General features: G+C 34.5%; 1 protein-coding gene and 1 non-coding gene across 2 annotated transcripts; both read right to left on the reverse strand.

Annotated features, from left to right (window-relative positions):
* Positions 1-9,522: 9,522 nt before the first annotated feature.
* On the reverse strand, positions 9,523-12,973 carry LOC140180271 (uncharacterized). The gene is made up of 4 exons (XM_072220728.1): positions 12,841-12,973; positions 12,168-12,748; positions 10,700-11,957; positions 9,523-10,580 (listed from the first exon to the last, which is right to left on the reverse strand). The coding sequence occupies exons 1-4, from the start codon at positions 12,971-12,973 to the stop codon at positions 9,523-9,525; spliced, it is 3,030 nt and encodes a 1,009-aa protein (XP_072076829.1).
* A 3,760-nt stretch (positions 12,974-16,733) lies between these two features.
* LOC112761601 (small nucleolar RNA R71) lies at positions 16,734-16,841 on the reverse strand. Its single transcript, XR_003181989.1, has one exon. It is a non-coding gene; the product is annotated as a small nucleolar RNA R71 (small nucleolar RNA).
* Positions 16,842-18,850: the final 2,009 nt, after the last annotated feature.

The raw sequence follows: 18,850 nt of genomic DNA on the forward strand, positions 1-18,850 counted from the left end.
TACCATATAACCCAATAGTCTCTCCATGCAACACCTCGTCCCATGAGGCCGTGATTTCCCTCCAAACCCTCTCACCGCGACGCGTGCACCTCCCTCTGCAATTCCTCATGCTGCGACGCCTCCCTTGGCAACTTATTGTCCTGCAACGCCGCATCCTCCCCCTCCGAATCTTCTCCTCCTTTTCCTAAATTTTGGATGATTCTTTCTACTAGTTTTAGATATTTTTTTCCTAGATTTTGGATGTATTTTTTTTATGTTTTAGATGTTTCTTCTTTTTAGGTTTTAGAAGAATTTTTTTAATAGTTTTAGATGTTTCTTTTCTTAGTTTTCGGATGTTGTTTTTCAATAATTTTGGATGTCTCGTTTTATTAGGTTTTGAATTTTTTTTAAATAATTTTAGATATAAAAATGCTATTCGTACACCAAAATCAGGAATTTTTTATTTTAATAAATAAAATAAATATAATAATTACCAAATTAAATAATTTTTAAAAAAATTACCGAAATCCGCGTTCCTTGCTTATCTCGTTTACAATGTAAACAAGATAAGACTGGGTGACATCTTTAAATAGATGTCGTTTGCAGATGTTGACTGGGCCCTATTCTGCACTTTTCAACAGTTTTCTCCTCTCTATTATCCCTTTCTGACCATATTATCGACTGATAGTGCAATGACGCGCCAGGCGGGAACAACGGAGACATCAACAAGCTGAACGAGACGTCGCATTATTAGTTTGGAACTCTATTTTACTTGTGCTAGGTTGTTACTACTTATAACGTTCTAGTTAGGTCTTGTTTAGTATGTAATATGTAATTTAGAAATATGTGTAAGTTAGAAACATAGAAATATGTTCTTAAGTAGAAGTAGTTGTGAGTTAGAAAGAAATATTTATTTAACTTTAATATTTTGTATATCATATTAAATTGATCGAATTACAAAACTAATAAAAAGTGTAAGAATTCAATACCAAAAAAAATTTAAAATTATTTCTTTATAAGGTTGAAATTTTTTTTTTATTCTTCAGAGGCCTCGCTTTCTACTGCCCCGGCAAATGAGTCATACCCTTCTTCCACCCGACGCCATCGTCCCGTATCTGGCTAAGGCTGGATTCGGCAACACGATGCCCCTTAGGGATTTCACTTTTGACAATTTCCTGATTTCGGCATTTGTGGAGCGATGGCGTCCGGAAACGCACACGTTTCATCTCCCATGGGGTGAGGTCACTATCATCTTGTAGGACGTGGCGTACCACCTAGGCCTACAGGCACATGGGGCTCCAGTATCCGAGGTTCTGCCAAAGGGCCACATGGAGGCTCCATGACACCCATTCGCAGCTTGACGGCACTGCACATGCTACTTTTATCGGTTCGATTCGATCACCCGGTACTCAACACTCCTATGAATACTCTAGTTCTTCACACCCTGCAGCATTGCATCCCGGCATTTGAACCTGTGGCGGATCCGAAACTCTACCCCACCGTCTAAGTTGTAATTCTTTTCTCCCGTGTCAGAAAATGGAATCCTCTTATACATGGCGTCCAGATCCAAACTATGATAGTGACTTGGCATTGCCGATAGCGCCAGAATTGGGTGAGGTGGAGGCAAGACATGGCGTGCCGCAGTCTGAGCGGGCATTTCTGGTACAAACTCCTCCTCATCGCCCCCTTCGGAAGAATCACTGTCGCCACTATCCGCTATGTATTCTTCGTTTGACTCCTCGACGCCCTCCTCTGCCTCATCCACTGGAATGGCGACATGAATGGGTGGTGGTTCGAGAGGTCGGTCGTCCTGTACATAGGTCGATTGTACAGAACCACCACGACCAATATCTCCAACCTCGGCGAAAAGCTCCATCACCTGTTCCGCCATGATCCTCCCATGGATGTCGAACATGAGTCGCACATGCTTGTCCCCTAGAAGCCGAAATAGTCGAAACCGGAAAACTCCATTACCCATGGGTGCTAGAAACTTATACCCCACGCTTCCGACCTCCCTCGCTTCTGTACCACCGAGGTTGCTCAATATCAAACTCTTCAACTCCCACAATGTTTACACGATGAGTGCGCAACAGTATCGGATTCTCACACTCAAATGTCACCCCGTTGTTGCCATTTCTCATACGACAATTGGGATAAACACACACAACTATATATACGCTGTTACTGGCCATTGTTGCTTTGTTTTTCTGAGAAAAATGAGACAGAAAAAGATATGAAATCTGTGTGAAAAATGCCAAGGGTTACACATCCTTTTATAACTATTAGAAATTTGTCTTCTTATATCTCGTTTACAGTGTAAAGGAGATATACACGCGTCAAGTTGACGTGTCTTATCTCGTTTACCGTAGCAAGGGACGCGAATTTCGGTAATTTTTTTAAAATTATTTAATTCGGTAATTATTATATTTATTTTATTTATTAAAATAAAAAATTCTCAAAATTAGTCACCAATATATTTATGTATAAATACATGTGTGATTTAATTTATTTTTAATATGTATTTGTATTCCAACATATATTTTATTCTGGTGACTGACTTTAGTAGCTGATTTTTGTGTATACATAGTATAGTGGTTTTAGATATCTCTTTTCTTAGGTTTTAGATATTTTTATATTTGAAAGTAATGCATTCTTTATCATAATTAAAAGAATTTTAGATAATCTTTTACAATAATTTTAGATTTTATTTTTATATATTTTTTTAATTTTTGTGATTTTATTTTTTTACATTGAATGAGGTGAAAGTGAAATTAGGGTGACTTTTGAGTTGAAGCACTGCTTTTTTTTTCATTAATAAATTTTTTTAATTAATTAGCTGTAATTAGATACACCCCTAATTGTTTACTAACAGAATTATAAAGATTAACACAAGTTAATAATACATTTTAAAAAATGTTACAGTCCTGTCCAAATAGAAGCACGTCAGAAATTATCTCTAATAAAACTAACAGCAACAATATCCGTCTTATAACAATGATCTCCACATTAGTTCCTCATCTGCTAAATTTTTTTTTTTTCATCACAGTAGCATTGGTCATGAAATATAATTTTGTCTTTGAATAATAATAATAATAATAATAATAACAATAATAAATAAATAATATTAAATTGATAACTTTAATTAGTCAAACTTTGTAATATGGTTATTAAAGTTCAAATGTGTAATAAATGAGTATTCAATCAATAATATAATAAATATTCGGGATCAGACACAATAATAATTAAAGTTATTTTATTTATTTTAATATTTATAATTATATATATTTATAATTATATATTTATTGTATTTAAAATTATAATATTATTTTAATAATAATTAATAAATATTAGATAAAGTAATTTTTAATTATTTAGATTGAATTTTTATTTTTTTAAAGATTAATATAAAATAAATATGATGAATAAAGATTCCACTCGCACAAAGTGTAAAGTATTGGTGTCTTGGTGACATACGCTAGGCACCGTTTGGTTGATGTCTGTGTATGCCAAAGACAGAGACACGGTGGAATGTGTTTTTTGTTTGGCATGTGAGACACAAACTAAGAGAGACACGGTGACACCGAGGTACCCACAAAAAACATGTATTCTATGTCTTTCCAATTAGCTGAGACATTCATTTTTAAGTTGAGACACGGAAAATTTTTATCATTTTAAATTTATCCCTTCAACCTAATTTTTTTTTCTTTAACCATTCTTCGTTTCCTCTCTCAGCCTCCATTGTTGTTGCCCGATTTGGGTTTCAATGGCGTCGCTTCCATCCTCTCTTTGGCGGCACTGTTTGTTTTCTGTCTTCTCCTTGCAGGTAGCGTCACAGCAAATAAGAAAGTCTCTCTGCCTCACCCTTCGATCAGCATCAACAACGACTGTGTAACAACGAAGACGCTCTCCCCCATTCGTATTTTGTTCTTTTTCTCTTCATCTTCTTTTCATTTTTCTCCACTTCTTTCTTTTTTTGGTCCTGTTCTTCCATCTTTTCTCATTTTCATCTTCTTTTCATTTTTCTCCACTTTTTTCTTTTTTTTTTTTTCATTTACTTTGTTGCCTTATTCTACTCTCAGATTCAATTTGTATTTGTTTTAAAAAATTTTTAATAAAATATTTGAATGTTTGTATTATTCAATTAGAATGTTATTGAAGCATTTTTGTTTATTTTATAAATATTAAATTTCGGATTAAATTTTATTTGTGGTGTTCTTTGCCATGGATGAGGTGATAACTTATTCTGTATTTGAACTGATAGAGATTTGTGTTTGTTATGCTAATTTTTAGCAATTTTGGGTAAATTTTTTATGCTTATGAGGTTGATTTTATTTTGGATGAAGAATTACCAAAAATTAGAAAAAATCTGTGTTGGTTTTGAAGATGATGATGCCATAGTAAATTGTGATGATTTTGAAGGAGTATGAAAAGGTAGAAGTAGTGATGGTGATACTGGAATGAATGGGGTAAAATCGATTTTTTAATAAAATTGTGAATGGTGTATTCTGTCCATATTTTAATTATCAAACAGAATACAAAATTAATGTCTTCTTGTGTCTATATACTCTTGTGTATTTGTATCTATGTCTTCATAATTTTAAGACATAAACCAAACACAGCCCTATTGAATAACCTTTTAAAGATTTCGAATTTCTTCTAAGTATTGAATTACTTTATATTATCATAATAATCAAACATAGCAAATTTTAGAAAATTTGAACACCAATAGATCCATTATCTAATATTCGACATTTACTAATTATGATCTTGAAACTATATTATATGTCAAAATAAATTGGTAAGATAACGTATAAAATCATTTTAAAATTTTATGAAATTTTATTCAAGTGAAGTGCGAATATTTTGTTAAATTATTGTATTTGTATATTAAACATATTTTGGACATAACAAAAATTATTTCATAATAAAATAAGAATAAAATAAAAAAATTAGTGAAACTAAATTAAAATTTTTATATATTTTATATGAAAAAAATTAAAATTTAGGGGGACTAATGGTCCATGAGATTGGCGTCGTGCACTAAAATCGTTCCTGAGATTCCAGTTGCACCAATTACGTCCCTGAGATTGAAAAAAGTGCACTATATTAGTCCCTGACCCATTTTTCATTAACGACGTGATGACATGGTATGATGACGTAGACTGTAAGTGACACGTGTCACTTCATGATTTGGCCACGTGTAATGGTATGATGATGTGGTGACCAGTGACACGTGGCATGCTGACGTGGATGATTGTGCCATGTGTCACAATGTTATTTGGCCACGTGTCTGTTTGTGCCACGTGTCGTAACAATATTCGTCCACGTGTCATTCATTATGTCACTATTGTAGATGCACCAAATTAGTCCATCACTTTGCATTAAGTGACTCATTTTAGTCCCTAAAATTGAATGTCGTGCACCAAACTAGTCCCTTCACCAGTTTTTTCTCATTTTTTTTTCTATAAATTCAAAATTCCCAATATTTTTGAATGCATTAATTTCTATTCTATTTTTTCACATGTTCGTCAAATAAAAGTGCTTTTATAAAATATTTTTTCTCTTGCAAATACCCTAACCGCCGATTTTAGAGTTGACGTGAAGGTATTTCAAGGACTTTCACTACCATCTCTGACCTCTTTCAATGCTTTTATAAAATATTTTTTCTTGCGGATACCCCTAACCGCCGTCTTGGAGTTGACATGAAGGCATTTCAACCTTATCTCATTACCATCTCCCACCTCTTTCGTCTAGACTGTAGAGGTCGGAGATGGTAGTGAGGGTGCTTGAAGTGCCTTCAATCTAATTTATTTAGACATAATGAAAACGTGTATTTCATAAGAAAAAATGTTTATTTTAATTATTAATTTCTTTTTAAAAACACATGTTTTTTTATAAAAAAAATGTGTCTAATCAATCATATAATTATTTTTTTATAATAACATACTTATATATTACAATTTACCAATGTTAAATTATTAAAAAAATTATATAATTAAAACTAAAATCTTAAAAATTTTTATGAAAGCACTTGTATTAAACAATATATGAAAAAATAGAATTAAAATCAGTGTATCCAAGATATTGAAAATTTTAAATTTAAAAAAAATGAGAAAAAACTGGTGAAGGGACTAGTTTGGTGTACGACATTCAATTTGAGGGACTAAAATGAGTCACTTAATGCAAAGTGAGGGACTAATTTGGTGCATCTACAACGGTGACATAATGGATGACACATGGACGAATACTGTTGCGACACGTGGCACAAACGGACACGTGGCCAAATAACATTGTGACACGTGGCACAATCATCCACGTCAGCATGCCACGTGTCACTGGTCACCACACCATCATACCATTACACGTGGCCAAATCATGAAGTGACACGTGTCACTTACAGTCCACGTCATCATGCCATGTCATCACGTCCTTAATGGAAAATGGGTCAGGGACTAATATGGTGCACTTTTTTTAATCTCAGGGACGTAATTGGTGCAATTGGAATCTCAGGGACGATTTCAGTGCACGACGCCAATCTCAGGGACCATTTTGGGGTTTAACTCGAGGTTTCGCCCCTGCTTATAGTTGTCTGGTACGTATGTGTTTTATATTTAACTATTTTTAATACAAAAACATACTCTTCCATAAATATTTGGATATACTTAAATATCATTACGTGTTAATGTATATAATATTATTCTTGGTCTTTATTTTAAAATAAATTTAAAATAGTATATATTATTATTTATTAATATAAAACTTATCTTACATGATTTATATAATTAAAAAAGAGATTAAAAATTAATTTGAGTTTTAATATTAATAAAAGAAAAAATTAGAGAGTTATTAGAATTTATTATTTTGGTCATCAATTAGTCTTACTAAACTAAAGAAATTGAGTTGATGGTTAAAAGTGATAGCAAAAAAAATAAATTCTGATAGTCCTCTACTATTTTCATAATAAAATTTTAAAATATTATTATTATAATACCCTTATTATCAGAATATCATGCTTAAGTTATAATATCGCTAATGATAAAGATATTATGTGTATCAACTGTATTACTTATTTATATATCAATAGAAACCTTTAAAAATTAAGCATAAAATATAACGCATTTTTTTACGTATACCAACATACATTTCATATTCCAATTATCACAAGATACTCAATAATTACTACAACTCAAATAGCTACATTTACTATCATGAATAAAATACATTAAGTATACTTTTATATACATATTTGTATATATATAACAAATAATACAATTTCTTACCCCTCATAAAAGAATGAATTCTAAAATAACAGCGAGAGAAAAATAACTAAATTCAAATTTACTCTAAGAAAATAAAATGATGCACGTCCAATACTTAATAATCTCTGTAAAAGTTTTATTGTCAATTTCCTAAAAGATATTGGAATATAGAGGGGTGAGAACCAAATCACAAGGTCTCAAAATTTTAGAATTGTCATAAGAAGATATAAAATATAAATTACCTTATGGCAGTTAATCAGTGCTTGTCTTTTGAATCTTTCTCTTAGAAATTTCTTGCCTTTCAACTTTTATGAATAAACTGCTACTCTTTCTTGACTCATATTCCTCAGTACCATTTTCTTCTCTAAATTATCATTTTCTCAAAATTAACCAATTTAATTCCACTGTTATTTACTTTTTTTATATATGATCATGGACTATATTACTCACTTTCTATTTCTTTTCATATTTACCATCCAATCAATCTCTTTCTTGAAAAATTACATAAGTTTGCTATGATTCTAAACATCAATCTCAATCACAAACAAGCAAGCAATCAAACAAACAATCACACATATTCTAATTACATAAGTACAGACAAACAGACAAACACATTCAAGCAATATACAAACAAATACAGTATGATGCATGCCTGTCCTATTGGTCGTAAACTCACGTGTCGATTATACTATCAGACCTGACACATCCGGTAGCTAAGTTGGACATTATCTCGCTGTTGCATATCCCAGGAGAAATATAATCGAGGGAGTGTGCTCTACCACCTTCTCCTGGAAGTATCACCAGAGGAGAATAAATCGAGTAAGAGTGTCCTACCACCTTCCCCTGTGAGGTCGTCCATATAAAATGAAGGAGAGTACTTTTCCACTTTACAATCAGAGAGAATATTGGAGGGACAAAACCACCACTCCCCACATCCCCACTACCACAGTAGACAAGCAGGATAAAACCACCATCCTTGCCAGGTGCAGGTGTCTCATCAATAGTCATATCTCATAATCACGCAAGCGGGACAAAATCTCCGTCCTTGCCAATTCAATTGTCATATCACAATCACCATTATAATCAAACATAACCACAGTTATAACCAAGATAATAATTCATATCATAATTCTTTATAATTATATTTGTCACAAAAAAATCATCTTCAAGCTGTGAGCGGGACAAAACCATCGTCCTCACTGTGGGCAGGACAAAACCACCATTCCCACATAATAATAACGTACTGAAAAAGCGGGACAATACCACCAACCTTTCCAGACAAATAATTAATATCATTAATCAATTCTCAATTAGAATAATCATATCTTATCACACAAGCAGGACAAAACCCACGTCTTTGCTAATTAAACAATTATATCACAATTCAAATAATATACTTTCTTTAATCATATACCGGACCTTTTCTTTTTAAAATCATACTTTGACTTTTACTTTTAATAATAATATATTAAGTCCACTCTATGCCTGGAATTACATTCCTTACTCAATTATTCTTAAATTCACAATTAGGTTTCATACCCTTCAAAAACTCAATCAGACATTATACTCTGTTGTCAGATAATAAAACATATCATTCATTTTTAAATAATTCTTAGGTTGATTCTAAGACTCAAATTTCATTTTTGGTCCTTAGTACATTTCTAAATTTAATTCAAAATCTCATTATTTCAAATTAATCTGGATAACAAAAATCTTAAACCTCAAGGATCGTAATACCTCATTCTCGGTTACTCTTTTCTCAAGCATAATCTATGTACATATATAACAAATTACTCATTAATCATAATTATTATCTATGTTAATCAACCGCACATAATCATCATGACTTTTAGAGATAAAAAGTTTAAAAACTTAGTAAAGTTTGTGCTAATTACTCTCACTTATAATCTTCAAAAAATTTCGACATAACCTCCCTTAAAAATTGGATTTTACACCATTAAAGGTTCTCTCAAATTCAACCAACCTCTCATATCATATATCCTCAATCCTCCACATCAATCAAATATCTATTCAACTTCTTCATCCTTATATTATGCACAAAATCATAAACTCAACGTAATAACCAACCACTCAACTTTATTTATCAAAACTAAAATCAAATACCAATAGTTTCTTAGATTTATGAGATAAATTCCAAATTTCAACCAATCATAACATGATTAACAAACACTTCATTCATTTTCAAAGTTTCACTATGTTAATTATAAGCCAACCAGACCGATACTTTTTTTTTTTGATGAACAGGGGGGTCGAAGACCCAAAACTAACTATAACCCCTTACAAAAAGAATACCCGAACAATCATGCGCCAACATATGGAGGATGTCAGGAGGAGCAGCATCAAAGAGGTGGACACCAAAAGGCAACTCATGTCCTTTCTTGGCAAGATGATCCACTACAAAATTTACTTCGCGAAGGGTATGGGACCATTGAATATTAGGAATACGACCTGCTAACATGCAGATATCAGCAACCAGAGGAGCACAAGGATGGGAACCAGGACACCCTTTCTTGATGAAGTTTAAAGCCAAGATAGAATCTGACTCCACAATGATGTTCGTGATATTATTAGCAGCCGTAACTTGTAAGCCATGAATAATACCCCAGAGCTCTGCTTGCATTATAGAGCAGCTCCCCAAATTGTAAGTGAACCCCTTCAAAAAGTGACCAAGATGGTTTCTAATAATACCACCACAACCAGCACCATTTGAGTGAGAAACAAACGAACCGTCCACATTGAGCTTGAGACGGCCCTCTATAGGAGGAAACCAGCAAACCAATCTGCTTTCTGTCAAAGCATTAGATTGTGAATGTTGAAACTTATTGATAAGTTTATTGAACTCACTATGACGTACCCTCACTTGAACCAGCCGCACAGAAGCTGGGGTATTATCATTGTCAAAAATAAACTTATTACGAAAATACCATAGGGAGGAGATAGTAACTCCAAAGAGACAAGGCCAATCTCGTTTCCAGGTAAGATTTAGCATCAACCAATCGTAAAGGTTCAGATTGAAGAAACTCACAAGACCAACGTTACGTAAAAGGGGAACCCAGATTCTCCTAGAAAACTGACAATCGCGGAGGACATGAATGATGGATTCGTCACAAGTGTTGCAACGCGGACAGGTTGCAGTATTGGAAAGGTGACGTCGGGTTCTTTCCAAATTTGTCAAGATAGCACCGTGAGAGGTCAGCCACATAAAAGACCGGATCCTTTCAGGTCCTTTCCAAGACCAGATCAGGCTGAACAACCTATCATTCTGACTAGAAGAGTCTCCGTGAAGCTTCTGGTATGTCTTCTTCAGGTTGAAGGCTCCATCTGAAGAAAGGTTCCAAGCAATATGATCACTTTGTTTCCAAGGTGAGGGGGGGTGCAATAGCCACTATCTTTTTAATAACATCCTGTTAGTTCACCCCAAAGAAAACTTCTGCATTTACGATTAATAACATTACAAGTAGAGACAGGTAACAAAGCAGTTTGCATAGTATAAGTAGGTAAAGAAGAAAGAACAGATTTCACCAGAGTCGCTCTGCCAGCTAAGGATAAGGATGAGGCCTTCCAAGAATTTAATCTCGCATTCAACTTGTTAATGATATCGTTGAAAGTATGCTTCGAAACTTTGGAATGTAGGAGAGGAACCCCCAAGTATTTACCGAGATCATCCGTCCTGGAGAAGTGCAGAGCACTACTGATTTCGACGCGCACATTGTTACCCACATTTTTGGAGAAGAAAACTCTAGTTTTTTCCTGGCTAACTCTCTGACCAGAACTATCACAAAAGGCTGCCAAGCACTTGTTAATAATCTCAGCTTGTTCAAGTCTAGCTTCTGAGAAAAGAATGAGATCATCCGCAAAACACAAATGAGATAAGGCAGGCCCATCCCTTTTAAGGCGAATAGGTTTCCAGAAGCCATGATCAACTGCCGCATTAATGAGCTGAGAGAGCCTTTCTATACAGAGGACAAAAATATAAGGGGAGATGGAGTCTCCTTGACGAATGCCTCTAGAAGGAGTAAATTCATCAAGTTCTTCACCGTTCCATAAAACTTTCATTCTGGCTGTAGAAATGCAATGAAGAATAAGATTAACCATCTGAGAAGGGAAACCAATATCCTTGAGCGTATCTTCAACAAAACTCCACTTGAGCCTATCATAAGCCTTCTCCAAATCAATTTTGATAGCCATCCACCCTCTCGAACCTTTTTTATTTCTCATTGAATGAATCACCTCCTGAGCAATAATAATATTGTCAGAGCTTTGTCTACCTGGAACAAAACTACATTGGGTGGGCTGGACAATATTGTTCATGAGCTTCCGCAGTCGATTAGAAATAATCTTGGTAACCACTTTATAAGTGACATTACAAAGACTGATGGGGCGCATTTGCTTGAGGCTGGTAACCGGGTCAGATTTAGAAATAAGGGTGATAAGGGTTTCATTAATTTCCCCAACTTTCTCTGGCTCCACAAAAATTTGTTGCACCAAGGAGCACAGATCAGTTCCAACACGATCCCGTTGACTTTGATAAAAAACAGCTTGGAGGCCATCTCTTCCCGGTGCTTTAAAACTTCTCATATTAAAAATAACTTCCTTAATCTCCATATTAGAAACCATGCTGCCGATCTGGTTGAGCTCTTCACTACTAACGTTAGGGAATGAATTACTGAGAACAAAGAGAACATCAGGCAAGGAGTCCTTATAAAGATCCACAAAAAATTCTTAGCTAAGTCTTCTAATAACTTTGGCTCAGTGATCAAATTACCAAAATCATCAATGAGGGAAGTTACTTTATTCCTTCTACTCCTAACCATAGTTGAGCCATGGAAAAATTTTGTTTCGGTCACCAAATTCAATCCACTTACATCTTGATTTTTGAAACCAAAGTAATTCTTCATGAGTCAGAACCTCCTCATATTCTTCCCAAAGCTGATTCTGAAGGTTCTCCAGAAAATAATTACGATTAACACTAGTAGCCAAACTGGAAGCAATACCTTGAAGCCTTCTCAAGAGTGTTCTTTTTCTCTTGAAAATATCCCCAAAAATATTTGTATTCCAATCTTTTAAAGAATTTTTAAAGCTGACAACACCACTGTTCCAAGAAGAAGAGACATCCCAGGAATTAGAAACCAAATTTGAAAAATCCGGGTGCGCCATCCAAGCCGCAACAAACTGAAAAGGCCTCCGATTCCTATTTTGAAAGGAAGCAGTGTGTGGTTGCAGACAAACAGGAGAGTGATCAGAATTAAAATTGGACAAGTGCCTCACGGTTCCCTCAGGGAATGATAATTGCCACTCCAAATTGCTCAACCCTCTATCCAATCTCTCAACAATGTTACCTCTTCTCCAAGTAAAAGGCCAACCCACAAAACGCAGATCAATAAGCCCACAGTCTGAGATACAACTTTGAAAATCAGGACAAGCACTATGAACAACATTAGTAGAGCCTCCACTTCGTTCATAATCGTGGAGCGTAGCATTGAAATCACCTAGAAGACACCAAGGAATGGTAATATTACCTGCCAAGGATCGCAAATTACTCCAAAGGATTCTTCTGTTAACGCGATGGGGGCTACCTTACACCGCAGATAGGAGCCAGGGGGTCGAGTCACCACCAACAACCTTGAGATGCACCATCTGGCTATTATGATCCAGGACATCAATCTTCCAAGTACCAGAGTCCCAGAGGCACCAGATCCCACCAGATCTGCCATTAGCTTCAACAATGAAAGAGCTATTGATGAGCGGATAATTTATACGCTTTTTGGCATTATTTTTAGTATGTTTTTAGTATATTTTAATTAGTTTTTATTATATTTTTATTAGTTTTTAAATAAAAATCACTCTTCTGGACTTTACTATGAGTTTGTGTGTTTTTCTGTGATTTCAGGTATTTTCTGGCTGAAATTGAGGGACCTGAGCAAAAATCTGATTCAGAGGCTGAAAAAGGACTACAGATGCTGTTGGATTCTGACCTCCCTGCACTCAAAGTGAATTTTCTGGAGCTACAGAAGCCCAATTGGCACACTCTCAATTGCGTTGAAAAGTAGACATCCTGGGCTTTTCAACAATATATAATAGTCCATACTTTGCCCGAGATTTGATGGCCCAAACCGGCGTTCCAAGTCAGCTTAAGAATTCTGGCGTTTAACTCCAAAACTGGCACAAAAGCTGGAGTTAAACGCCCAAACTGGCACAAAAGCTGGCGTTTAACTCCAAGAAAAGTCTCTACACATGGAAGCTTCAATGCGCAGCCCAAGCACATACCAAGTGGGCCCGGAAGAAGATTTCTGCATTAATTACTGATTTCTGTAAACCCTAGGCTACTAGTTCTCTATAAATAGGACCTTATACTATTGTATTGTCATCTTTGGACGTTTAGTCCCTAGACCTTGGAGGCTGGCCATTCGGCCATGCTTACACTATTATCACTTATGTATTTTCAACGGTGGAGTTTCTACACACCATAGATTAAGGTGTGGAGCTCTGCTGTTCTTCATGAATTAAGTACTATTGTTTTTCTATTCAACTCAAGTCTATTTCTTCTCCAAGATATTCATTCGTTCTTCAACTTGATGAATGTGATGATCCGTGACACTCATCATCATTCTCACTTATGAACATGTGCCTGACAACCACCTATGTTCTACTAGCAATGGCTTGAATGTGTATCTCTTGGGTTTCTAATCTAAGATTGGAACCTTCGTGGTATAGGCTAGAATTATTGGCGGCCATTCCTGAGATCCGGAACGTCTAAACCTTGTCTGTGGTATTCTGAGTAGGATCTGGGAAGGGATGACTGTGATGAGCTTCAAACTCGCGATTGTGGGGTGTGTGACAGACGCAAAAGGATCAATGGATCCTATTCCGACATGATCGAGAACCGACAGATGATTAGTCGTGCGGTGACAGCGCATTTGGAACGTTTTCACTGAGAGGACGGGAAGTAGCCATTGACAACGGTGATGCCCAACATAAAGCTTGCCATGGAAAGGAGTATGAATGATTGGAAGAAGGTAATAGGAAAGCAGAGGTTTAGGAGGAACAAAGCATCTTCATACGCTTATCTGAAATTCCAACCAAAGAATTACATAAGTATCTCTATCTTTATTTCATGTTTTATTTATCTTTTAATTATCAATTCTCCATCACCATCTGAATTCTCCTGACTGAGATTTACATGGTGACCATAGCTTGCTTCAAGCCAACAGTCTCTGTGGGATCGACCCTTACTCACGTAAGGTTTATTACTTGGACGACCCAGTGCACTTACTGGTTAGTTGTGCGGAATTGTGACAAAGTGTGATTCACGTTTAAGAGCTCCAAGTCCTTTGGCGCCATTGTTGATGATCACAATTTCGCATACCAAGTTTTTGGCGACGTTGCCGGGGATTGTTCGAGTTTGGACAACTGACGGTTCATCTTGTTGCTTAGATTAGGTACTTTTCAGAATTTTTAAGAATGAATTCTAGAGTTTCAAGGTGATGTTCTTATCATCACAAAAGCTTATTGATTCTCATCAATTTAGCTGGTGAATGTAATGTCCTGCTGAAGCTTGGCCAAACATGTCTAATCTTTTTAGACTGAAGCTTTAGATTAACATTGCATGATTCCTGGAATTCTTATTAAAAGTTTTGATTCTCTTTATTTTCTTTTCCATATAAGTTTCAAAAATCACAAAAAATTTTTTTTTATAAAATCATAAAAATAAAAAATATTTTATGTTTCTTGTTTGAGTCTAGTATCAATTTTTAAGTTTGGTGTCAATTGCATTCTTCTTGCATTTTTCAAATATATGCATTATGTTCTTCATTAATCTTCAAGTTGTTCTTGATGATTTCATTGCTCTGATCTTTAAATTCTCTTGTTTTGTGTGTTTTGTTGTTTATCATATGCATTCTCAATTTGTTAGTGTCTCTTATATGAAAATATTTAAGTTTAGTGTCTTGCATGCATTGTTTATTTGATCTTAGTTGCATTTTTTTGTTATTTCTCATCATTAAGAATTCAAAAATATTTTCAAAACTATGTCTTTTGAAGTCAATAATACAGAGAATTGAAGATTCAGAACATTCAGCAGAGGAATCAAACAGAAAAAGCTGGGCGTTCAAAACGCCTAGTGAAGAAGGCAAACTGGCGTTTAAACGCCAGCCAGGTAAAAGGTAGAGTTTTGGGCGTTAAATGCCAGAATGGATGCCATTCTGGGCGTTTAACGCCAGGATGACATTAGAGGGAAGATTTTGTTTTTAATTCAAATTTTTTCCAAATCTTCATAATTTTTCAAAATCAAATCCTTTTCAAATCATATCTTTTCAATCATATCTCTTCAAAATCAATTTCTTTCCATTTTTTTTATTTATTACTATTTTCGAAAATCCTTGCTAAAATTAATGATTTACTTCAAAATTTTCAAGTTGTTACTTGCCTATTAAGAAAGGATCAAATTTTAAATTTTAAGAATCATATCTTTTAATTTCTTGTTAGTCAAGTAATCAACTTTAATTTTAAAACTTTCTCTTTTTAACTTGATTTTCAATCATATCTTCTCAATCATATCTTTTCAATCACATCTTTTTCAAAATTAATTTTCAATCATATCTTTTTTATTTCTAATTTCAAAATCTTTTTCAAAATCACTTAATTTCTTTCCCAAACTTAATTTTCGAAAATCTCAATCAAATTTTCAAAATTTTCTTTTTATTATTTCAAAATCTTTTTAATTTATTTTCAAAAATTCTTCTCCTCTTTTCACATCCTTCTATTTAAGGGACTAACACTCCTCCTCAAGGTGCAATTCGAACCCTATTTCTTTAATAAGTTCGAATTCTCTCATCTCTACCTCCTCCTTCTATTCTTCTTTTTCTCTGACACCTCAAGGAATCTCTATACTGTGACATAGAGGATTCCATACTTTCTTGTTCTCTTCTCTTTCATATGAGTAAAAGCAAAGATAAAGGCATACTTGTTCAAGCTGATCCTGAACCTGAAAGGACCTTGAAGAGAAAGCTAAGAGAAGCTAAAGCACAATTCTTTCTAGAGGGCCTAACAGAGCTTTTCAAAGAAGAAGAAGCAATGGCAGCTGAAAACAACAATGCCAACAATACAAGGAAGGTGCTTGGTGACTTTACTGTACCTACTCCTGACTTCTATGGGAGAAGCATCTCAATCCCTGCCATTGGAGCAAACAACTTTGAGCTTAAGCCTCAATTAGTTTCTCTAATGCAAGAGAATTGCAAGTTTCACGGACTTCCATTGGAAGATCCTCATCAGTTCTTAGCTGAATTCTTGCAAATCTGTGACACTGTCAAGACCAATGGGATTGACCCTGAAGTCTACAGACTTATGCTTTTTCCTTTTGCTGTAAGAGACAGAGCTAGGACATGGTTGGATTCACAACCTAAAGAAAGCCTGAACTCTTGGGAATAGCTAGTTAATGCCTTCTTGGCAAAGTTCTTTCCACCTCAAAAATTGAGCAAGCTTAGAGTGGAAGTCCAAACCTTCAGACAGAAGGAAGGAGAATCCCTCTATGAAGCTTGGGAAAGATACAAGCAATTGATCAGAAGGTGCCCTTCTGACATGCTTTCAGAATGGAGTATCATAGGAATCTTCTATGATGGTCTGTCTGAACTATCCAAGATGTCATTGGACAGCTCTGCTGGAAGATCTCTGATAAACCACTATTTTATGGTTTATCTTGTGCTCAATTGAGTGGTTTTTATCTACTCTTCACCCACTTATTCATACTATTTTCATGGTTTTACATTTGCCTTCGTAATTATGTGCTTTGATTGAAAACATGTTTCTTTGGACTTATATTTGCTAATATTAATCCTCTCTTATTACCATTAGATGCCTTGATATGTGTGTTAAGTGATTTCAGAGATTACAGGGCAGGAATGGCTCAGAGGATGAAAAAGAAGCATGCAAAAGTGGAAGGAATACAAGAAGTAGGAGAAATTGCTAAGCTGTCCAGCCTGACCTCTTCGCACTCAAACGGCTATAACTTTATCTACAGAGATCCAAATGACGCGGTTCTAGTTGCGTTGGAAAGCTAACGTCTTGGGCTTCAATATATAATATGTTATAGTTTTCCTGACGCTAGGCGACACGACCGCGTGATCCATGCGGCCGCGTCGCAATGACGGAAATCCAGCGTGGCAAAATTCGAACCCAGCGAATTCTGGACTGTTTTTGACCCAGTTTGCGGCCCAAAAAACACAGATTAGAGGCTATAAAGTGGGGGAATGCATCCATTCATGAGGAGGCTCTCATAATTCATAATTTTAGGAGTAGATGTAGTTTTTAGAGAGAGAGGTTCTCTCCTCTCTCTTAGGATTAGGATTTAGGATTTCTCTTAGTTTTAAGAGTAACTCTCGATCCAGGTTTAATATTCCTTTTACTTTTTATTTCTCTTTTACTTTCAGATACTCTCATGCTTTTATTTGTATTTGATTTATGTTGCCCAATTGGCTTATGAACTTTTCCATGTTAGATTTTACTACTTTGAATGTATTTTATCTGAGGTATTCCAGATATTCGTGATTTTAATTTAGCTTTCTACATTCTTGACTTTGGTTAAGAAATTAGTAACTCAAGATAACTGAGTCTGGACTTCCAATTTCTAATACCTTGCCAAGAGTTTATTTTTATTGCTATTATTTCATTTCCTCTGCCATTTACTATTGTTGCTTTTTATCTCATACATTAAAAACCCCCAATTTACAAGACTCATAACCAATAATAAGAACACCTCCCTGCAATTCCTTGAGAAGACGACCCGTGGTTTGAATACTCGGTTATCAATTTCAAAGGGGTTTGTTACTTGTGACAACCAAAACGTTTGTATGAAAGGGCTTTTGAAGGTTTAGAAGCTATACTTGCAACGATGATTTATCCACAAATTTCTAGACCACGCAAAAGTTCTCTCATCAAAATGGCGCCGTTGCCGGGGAATTGCAAACGTGTGCCTTATTATTGGTTATTGTAAATATTTTTTTTTATTTTTGCTTGTTTATTTGTTTTTATTTTTGTTTTTATTTTTGCTTTTTTCGTAAATTAAGAGGTTATTGGTTTTTATTTAGTTATTAAAATTTTTTTTTTCAAAAATTTATTCTTAGTGTTCATCTTGATCTTCAAGTTGTTCTTCACGTTCATCTTGACCTTCAAGCTGTTCTTAGTTGTTTTCTTCGTTTTGATCTAAAAATTTGAAATTTGGTGTCATTTTATTGTTTTTCTCTTTCCTCATTAAATTCAAAAATATTTTTAATTAATTTTTTCGAAAAAAAATTTTCAGATTTTTATTTTTAAAATTTTTATCTTATCTTATCTTATTTCAAAAAATCAAATTTCAAAATTCAAATTTAAAAATTCTCAAAATTTAAATTTAAAAATTTTCAAATTTCAAATTTCAAAATTTCAAAAATTCAAATTTCAAAAAAATTTAAAATTCAAATTCAAAATTTAATTTTCAAATTCAAATTTTAAATAACCTTTTAATTTCAATTTGTTTTTATTTTTGTTTTTAAATTTTTATTAGTTACTATGAATTCTCACCCCTCTCGCTTCAAGTTTGATTCTAATGTTGTTGTTAG

Source organism: Arachis hypogaea, chromosome 16 (assembly GCF_003086295.3).
Source record: "Arachis hypogaea cultivar Tifrunner chromosome 16, arahy.Tifrunner.gnm2.J5K5, whole genome shotgun sequence".
In the NCBI taxonomy this organism is placed as follows: domain Eukaryota; kingdom Viridiplantae; phylum Streptophyta; class Magnoliopsida; order Fabales; family Fabaceae; genus Arachis; species Arachis hypogaea.